Here is an 8,623-nt window from a genome sequence, read left to right as displayed (position 1 = left end):
TGTGACAGGGTCTAGCTTTGAACTCACCACGTAGTCCAAGACAGCCTTGAAATCCTGATCTTCCTGCCTATGCCTCTCAAGTGCAAGAATGACAGGTGTGGTCTAATGTTCAGCTATTGGACCAATTATTCAAAATGTAAATACGTAATACTTTTTGACTAACACCCTTAAATAAAGCTCATCTGAGAATTAAAACAGCTTTGAAGGGCAGAGGCTCCCTTAGGAGCGTATTCCTACAATGCTGTCTACTTAACAGACGGTCAAGAACTATTTCTTGGGTTGCTTTTGGTTTTTGAGACAGGGTCACACTGCGTAGCCTAGATTGACCTCAAACTCAAGAGATCCTCCCGCTTCAGCGTCCTTTGTGCAGGAACCACCACAACTGTTGAGAACTATTGTTGAACTGACTCTGTTTACACTAACGTACGAAATACATGTGCTGAGTTTTTACCAAGTACCTAGAACTGCACTCCTAATTTCAAGACATTCGTCTCCACCGAAAGACTCCTAAGGACTACAGTGCAGAACGAAAACCATCCAGGAAGACCCAGCCTCGTCCAAGGGAAACTGCTGAAAACCAGCCTGTCCTCCAGTTGTCGTTTCCGGCTGTCGGTAGCTTCTGACGCCGCTCAAAGCTGGCTCCTTACCGCCAGGGGATAACCGACCCGCAGTCCGCCCAGAACCTGGCTAAGACCTCAACGAAGCTTCGGGCCCGCGAAGGAGCGAAAACACCGGAGCTGCCCGGCCCTCCAGGTCCCCGAAGGCTCCTGATTGGCTCTGCGGGCTCGCTCGCTCTCCCGGTTGGCGTTCCAGCTTGCCTGTCGCCTCTGCCCGGCACACACCTCCAGTCAGCGCTTATTGGTGTGTCGTTACGTCATTGCCCCAGCGAGCCCACTCCCATTGGCTCCCACAGGAGGGGGTGGTCTCAACGTCACGGGCTCCGGCCGCCATTTTGGCTGAGCAACCATAGTGACAGGAGCCGAAGCAGCCGCTCAGGTTGTCCCGGCTTCCCCTCCCCCTTCCCTCTTCCGGCCGACTTCCCGGGCCCTGCCCTGCACAGTCCCGATCCTGCCATGTCCCAGAAACAAGAAGAAGAGAACCCCGCGGAGGAGACGGGCGAGGAGAAGCAGGTGAGAGGAAGGGGGCCGGGGGCCGGTGCGCGGGCGAGGCCCGCCCCCGCCAGCCCTGATTGGCCGCCCCTGCCTCGGGCTCCGCGGGGGTTAGCCACTGCTGCCGTCGCACCGGCGGCGTCTCGGCGCGGCTCGGTGCCGCGGTTTCCATTAGCCAGGCCGGCTGTCACTCTGCGCCATCCGCCTTCTCATTGGCCGGCGCGCCTCCAGCCCGCCCGCAGCAGCTGTCCTGTAATTGGCCGAGGCCTGGCGTGGGCGGGTGTTTGGAAGGATGAGGCGAATGAGGGGGGGGGGGGTTGGCTGGTGGTCCTGAGATGTCAGTGGGCTGTGTGATGGGGAGAAGTCCGTGGCCCGGCCGCCAGCCCGGAGCTCGTCTTTCATCCGCACAAAGATACGGGTCAAGGTGAAGACGTTTAAAGCGAACCCGCGCTGGGGGAGGGGAGAAGAGTAATGATTGCCAGGGCTGGGTTCAGGTGGCAACTTCCTCAGACCTATTTTGATAGGGATGAATTGTTCGCCGTCAGTGACTTGCAGATCCCCGCGAATTCCTCCGCAGTGGGCTCTCGTCCACCCACTATCGCATGATGAAAATACCAAGGCCGACTAAACCCCTTCCTGGGCTCCGAATTGGAGTTCCTCAACAATGAACTCAAGGACTCATTAAATACAGTTCATGTTGTCAAGAGAAAAACCCAGCAGCCGGGCAGTGGTGGCGCACGGCTTTAATCCCAGCATGTGGAGGTAGAGGCAGGTGCATCTCCTAAGTTAGATAGAGGCCAGCCTGGTCTACACAAAGAAACTCAGTCTCTAAAAGGCAAAACAACAACAAAAACTAGTGTCGTGTTAATCTTTGCTTACCCCTCGCCTGCCTACGTTCACAGAACCATATTACTCAGGTGGGTCTCTTCGGAATAGGCCCATGTCTAGCATCCTCCACAATGAGAACAGGTGGCTTCTTAGTGTGCGCTCCGAAGACTCGGCTCCCTTGACCAGAGGACAGCCAGGAACTCTGCCACTTACCTGCTGTTGCTAAAAGCTCTGGCCAGTTCCTTTTATGTCTCTCCTGCTTTCAGTGCTGAGTGAGCTATGGCTTGCTCTTGATTCAAGTATCATGTTTAGAGACTGCCTTTAACCTAGTACTCAAAGATCACTGGGCTGGTTCCTTGGGTATAGTGGAAACTACTTTGTTTTTCTTTGCTTGGTACAGTTATTGTGAGCCTTGGGGATTTGAACAAAGGTCTAGAAAGACAGCTCAGTGAGTAAGAGCACTTGTTGCTCTGGCGGAGAAGCTGGGTTTGGTTCCCAGCACCCACATGGTGTCTCACAACCATCTATAACTCCAGCTCTCGGAGATCTGATAACCTCTTCTGAACCTGAAGGCACCAGGCATCCATGTGGTACACATACATACATGCATGCAGAAAACAGCACATGAAATGAATAAATTTTTTAAAATACACACTCTCTCTCTCTAAAAAGAGCAGAGTGGAGATGGCATGTTTACAGGCAGGTAGATCTCCAGGAAAAAGTTGGTTAATATAAAGGTTATCAGATAGTAGAAGTCATTGTTTTTCAGTCCTTAATTTCAGTTGCCTTGTTTTCATCAGGACACACAGGAGAAAGAAGGTATTCTTCCCGAGAGAGCTGAGGAGGCGAAGCTAAAGGCCAAATATCCAAGCCTAGGACAAAAGCCTGGAGGCTCCGACTTCCTCATGAAGAGACTCCAGAAAGGGGTATGGGATGCCCTTTTACTCTGCCACCTCAGATGAAGTCCGTAAAGGTTCTGCTGCATGTTTTTCTGTAGGTTTGGTTATTGGGCAGTCGTAGAGATAAACTGGAAACTTGAAAACAGGCAAACAGATTATTGTGAATCCCTGCAATGATACCACTTCCCTTCTGGCTATAGGAATTGAAGGCTTACTATTGGGTATTTGCAGTAGGTGGTAGATTGGGGCTGGAGGAAGCTTGTGCCCGTGCATTTGCTTAGTGGGGCTAAGGGCCATGTACTTCTTAAAAGTAAGTTTTAGGACAGCCTAAGCTAAAATAAGATCCTGCCTTTACCAAGAAAAAAGGAGTGGAGGAACACAGAAAAAGAGGGCTAGAGAGATGGATCAGCAGTTAAGAGAGTGAGCTGCTGCTCTTCCAGAAAGCCAGAGTTTGGTTCCTAGCACCCAGGTCAGGCAGCTGTGACCTCAGCTCCAGGAAAAATACATAAATTTTTGCTTAAAAATCCTGAAAAATAAAAAGTACATGCCTTCTAACACACTGCAGAGTTAGAAGCAGGTAGATCTCTGTGAGATGAGGCCAGCCTGGTCTTTGTAGTGAGTTCCAGGCCAGCTAAGACTTTACAGTAAGACCCAAACACATACACATGGACACTCACGGACAGAGGCACAGACCATTCTTTTTCCTGATAGGGGATATAGCCCCATGGGAAGGCACTTGTCCAGCGTGGGTTCAACCTATAAGACCACAAAAGTCAAAAACAAACCAGAACGACCTTCCTCAACAATGGAGGTCTGCCTTCCCAACCTTCTCCCTCTTGGTCAGATCTCTTCCCACCATGAGCTGACAGCAGATTATAATAAGGCTTGGCTGGAGGGTGAGGATGGGATGGAGAGGGATGTAGGCGCTTGTAGAGAATCCCATGTGTTCAGTCTTAGTCACAGATGACGGTGTGGGGCTGCTGTGCAGCTTCTCTCGCCTGAGGCGAGCCAGGCGTAGGCAGACTGTCTCCCCATGGAACGTGTGGGAGTGGTGGGAGTCTGGAAAGCACACTGCCTCATGAACAAGCCCGATTCCTACTCCTGGTCTGCAAGAATAATCTCTAACTCTGAGAGAGTTGGTTTCAGGTTGGTCTCTGGTTGCCCCAGATTGACCCTTCTTTGAATCTTGTTCATTTGTTTCCCCAGCACCAAGGTATTGCTTTGCCATCTGGTAAGGTTCTCATTAAGCTGTTATGAATGAAGTAAGTGATTCTAATTGATCCTTCCTTTACTGAGTAAAATACAAAAGGTTCAAGGGTTGTCAGCCAGGTTCAGGGACACAACTGTCTGTTAAACTGCAAAGGTCCATGTTTCTGATAGGAAACTGCTGATGCTCTGACATAGGCAGATCATGCCAGAAGGTCTAAGTGCAAGTGAGTGATACGGGCTGGCTGTGTGCATGGGAAACACTGAGAGCTTATGCTGACGGTAGACAGGAGTCTCTGCTTTTGAAGAACACCAGAGTTGCACACTCATCTGCACCTCCCTCCTGTCTCCTAGCAAAAGTACTTTGACTCAGGAGACTACAACATGGCCAAAGCCAAGATGAAGAACAAGCAGCTGCCGAGTGCAGGACCAGACAAGAACCTGGTGACCGGTGACCACATCCCCACTCCACAGGACCTGCCCCAGAGAAAGTCCTCACTCGTCACCAGCAAGCTTGCGGGGTAACCTGGGCCCCTCTCCTCCTCCCCTTCCTCACCCACTGGACTTTTATATATTGTAGGCAGGGAACAGGCACCTAGTCCGGGCTCAGCTTGCCGGCCAGGGAGGACATCCTGCTGGGGGCTTAGGTTGAAGAGGGGCTCTGAGTTCATTTCTTTGGGTAAATTGACACTTGTAACCCTCACTGTAGCCCAGTAGAGACCCAAAAGTAGGAAAGCCTAGGAGTGCATAGCACTCCAGCTTTTACTGTGGTGAGATGTGGAAGGTGGAGGAAAGACCTTGGACAGGCTGAGTCTCCCAGCAGTGTGCAGGCTCAGTGTCCCAAGGCTGAAGTGACAATTGGGGAAGGTAGAGTGAAGGACATGTTCTCTGTGCTTCTAAGTGTGTTGTCCCTTAGGCCTCTGTGCTCTGTGTTCCCATCGTGGGTGTTTGGGGAACCTTTGGAAAGGAGCGGGGCTTTGCTTGCCTAAGACAACAGTGCCCACCTAACCTTGCTGTGTCCCTTCAGCAGTTGCCCTGCTTCTCCAGGAATGTGAAGTTTGACAAACGTTACAAAAAAACTCTATCGTATCTTTTCTCTCCCAGCATGTTGCTTTTGAAAGTATTATGGGATAGTGGAAAGTGTTTAGGAGTTGAAATACCTGTGCTTTAGTTGTCACGCTCAGAAGTGCTGATGTGTGAGCTCTGCCAGGCCACGTAGCCTCTGGCTTCTGTTCCTTATCTGTAAACAGAAGGAAACACATAAGCTAATTCTGACTCTAAAATCCTACACCTGCCACAACTGCTGCTCATTGTGGAACCAAACTTGAGGCAGGCCTGTGACTGAGCCTCAGCTCTGTAAAGCCAGGGGGGGTGCTACATGGGAAGAGAGAGAGTTTGAGATGTAAGGGCCGTAACTCCAGACAACAGAATCTCACAAGTGTCACAGCCTTTTGGGAGGGAAAGAGAGAAAGCAAAATTGAAAAGGCTGGCCCTGAAAGTGTCTTGACCCTGCCCACTTTCCTGGGTCTACAACTGACCCTAGCTGCTACAAACCTGCTCAGGCAGCGGATTGGATGGGCCTGAGGAAACAGGCTCACTGATGTGGCATTCATGCTTCAGATGTAATCAGATGCTGGGTGTACTTTAGGCATGGAGGAAGAGAGGGGATGAAGGGAGCTAGTCCCCAGAGCTTACTGCTACTGCCAGCTGGAGCAGCTGGTCCTTAGCAGATGAGTCACTGGTGGAGGCTGGAAAGAGGGTGTAGGAAGGGAGACAGCAGCCTGTCTTGCTGTGTCATCACTAGTTTGGCCTGGATCTTCCTGAATGCCACCTGCTTGTCAATGGCAGAGAGTGCCAGAGTGAGAGCTGTTCAAAAGAGCAAGATACTGCAGGCTCTCTGCCCTTACAGAACCCAGAGTGCCCTTAGCATGTCTGCCATTTGTTGATGTGTATGTCAGGGAAAGGCCTGTGAATATGCTCCTGTCCTGACGGGCTGCTCAGGTCTCTGGCCGTCGTTGAGATTGAGTAGGAATAGGCTGGTGAGGAAGGAGCGGAGAGAGGCAGGGTCCCTGGTCTCCCTGGCCCCCAAACTCCTTGACTCTCATTTGTAATTGTATATAATTTTTGTGTTTTTGCTCCATTTTCTCATGCTGTCATCCTTAATCAAAGTCCATGTGGGAAGGGGACAATGCTGAACATCATTGTATAGTTTCCTCAGTGTCCCAGCCATGTTGTACATAGATATGTCATGTTATTATATATATAAATATATATATAATTTTGTACGTTTTCTTCATCTCCGATCTTCTCAAATTCTGTACCTTTTTCTCTCCTGTCTGAGCTGCCTTCTCTATTGGTCAGTTTTGTGTCTTCAAGGCTGATGTTCACAGTGAGTCTGGTTTTTAGGAAGGAATAGGAGAAATATGGAAATCAAGCTGGCTTGTAATCCCAGCTTTCAGAAAGCTGAGGCAGGATGATTTGCTACTTGGAGGCTAGCCTGGGCTTGGGAGTTTAGTGAGACCCTGTCTCAAAATAAAAAGCAAAGAGCGTGTTAAGGAATATAGTTCACATTTAGAATGGTTTCCTCATGTGCAGGAGACCCTAGTTTCAACCTCCAAAAATGTATACATGAGCGTGCATTTGGAACAGGGATGGGGAAGGGGAAAGGAAATCAAAATCAAGCTGTTAGTCTCGCTCTTTGATGCTAAGGAAAAATCTGCACTTCTCAAGGCTTATTTCTTAGCAAGGAAGAGTCATTTCAGAATCCAAATGCAGTTGATTAATGTAATCCCTCCAAACAACTGTGGTCTGACCCTGGCCTCAGCTGGTCACCACCCTACTGGTGTGCTTTCCCTGTCCATGCTGCCTGTGGCCTCGCCCTGCACGGCTGCTGAGACAGGCATCTTGCCACCTCAACTCGGAGACCTCCAGTTCCTTGGTCTCTCAAGAACTGTTCTTCTGTTTTCCATGAGGGCATCAAAAAGGCAGAAAACATCCTGTTTGTGAATAAGGAAAGACTGAAAGTTTTTTCTTTTTTTCAACTTCCTTATAATTAATATTCGGGCATATGTCAGGTAGCCTAATGAAATATTTAGAGAAACCATGGGGTCAAGACTGGGATGGAATTCAAGAGGTTTTCCCCTTTTACTTGACAGTGTTTTTGTTTGTTTGTTTGTTTGTTTGTTTTTTTGTTTCTTTTTGTGTTCATCCACAGTGGCCAAGTTGAATGATGCTGCCTGGGGCTCCACCAGATCGTGAGACGCTGCCCACTTGGGTCCTGTGCTGGCTCCTGCCCCTCCCTGCTTTTGCAGCCAGGGGTCAGGAGGTGGCCTGGTGCAGGCTAGAGAGGCAGAGATCCCTTCCCACTGGTGGGCGTCCCAGCACACAGAGCCCCTGGGGTTGAGCACCAAGACCTTGAACTTGTTGTTGTTGTTGTTTTGCCTTTTTTTTTTTTTTTAATTTTTTTATTTCAAATAACTGTTGGGAGAAAACTCATTGAAATCCCAAGGGTGGGGTTGAGAGGATGGAGCGAAGATGTGGGGAAAGTGAGCTAGGGATTGTAATTGTTAAAAAGACTTCCTGTCATTCTCCTTAGCCACAGGGCTGATATGGGGTGGTTTTAAAGTGAAGGGATTGTCAGTAGACTGATGATAAGAGCTTCGTTCAGCTCCAAAGAGAGATGCATTATATGAATGTGGCCAGTGACCTGGTGTCAGAAAAGGAATTTTGCTCATTACAGCAGTTGTGGTCTTCCTGGTTCTGCAGAGAGAGTGGAGGGTTCAGTGTGAATTGTTCCTTTAAAAAAAAAAAAAGTGCTGTCCTTGAAACAGGTTGCTACGGGGAGAAGGGCAATGAGTGGGGCGCCCCACAGAGCCCTGGGGAAATTTTTCAGTATTTGAAATAAAACAACAACAACAACAAAAAATACCCATGGAAAAAAACCAAAACCAGAAATGCTCTGAAGCAGTTGGTGTGTTTTATTCGGGTTTGGGAGGGTGAAGAAAATACTGAAGATGTGATTGAGGGGAAAGTTGGTCTGGGCCTGGTTTGTAAGGAACATGGGTCTTTGACCTGGCTCATGGCATTGGGAGAGAGGGCAGGAATGCAGGCACATAGATCACTTAGCCTCTGCCCTTTGTAGCTAATGTAGAAGATCATTCTTATAAAATGAGAGCTCCAGGGGACTTGATTAAATGCTGTACTGATGCTCCAAAATTTAGTCCAGGCTCAGCAAAAAGCAGGGCCTCTTTCTTCCATTTCCCCTTCAGTTTCTATCCCTAAGTTCCATGTGTCTGTGGGAGAAGTGGGAGTTCAATGAGCAAAAGAAGCCGGCCTCTCTGTTCCTGGCCAGCAGCAAGCAGCGTGACCCCCACATGAGACCCCACCTGCCTTCCTGAAATCCTGCCACTGAAAGCCATGTAAAGGGAAGTGCAGGAGCCAGAGCTGACCTAAATCACCAGTGCTCTGGGTCTGGGAATTGGGGGTTGCTCTCAGTATCCATGACATTGTTTTCTTAGTCAGAATCTTTCCAGGTGAGTCGGTAAATGCTTGAGATGTTTCTGCCATTCTCTCCTCATTTAG

General features: G+C 49.3%; 1 protein-coding gene across 1 annotated transcript; it reads left to right on the top strand.

Moving 5' to 3' along the window:
* Positions 1-932: 932 nt before the first annotated feature.
* Positions 933-7,996, top strand: Ensa (endosulfine alpha). The gene is made up of 4 exons (XM_021650535.2): positions 933-1,130; positions 2,738-2,863; positions 4,397-4,563; positions 7,257-7,996. The coding sequence occupies exons 1-4, from the start codon at positions 1,074-1,076 to the stop codon at positions 7,270-7,272; spliced, it is 366 nt and encodes a 121-aa protein (XP_021506210.1). The 5' UTR covers positions 933-1,073; the 3' UTR covers positions 7,273-7,996.
* Positions 7,997-8,623: the final 627 nt, after the last annotated feature.

This window comes from Meriones unguiculatus, chromosome 10 (assembly GCF_030254825.1).
Source record: "Meriones unguiculatus strain TT.TT164.6M chromosome 10, Bangor_MerUng_6.1, whole genome shotgun sequence".
Classification (NCBI taxonomy): domain Eukaryota; kingdom Metazoa; phylum Chordata; class Mammalia; order Rodentia; family Muridae; genus Meriones; species Meriones unguiculatus.
Note: the sequence above shows the minus strand (reverse complement) of the source record. Positions and strands in the feature narration are given on the sequence as shown.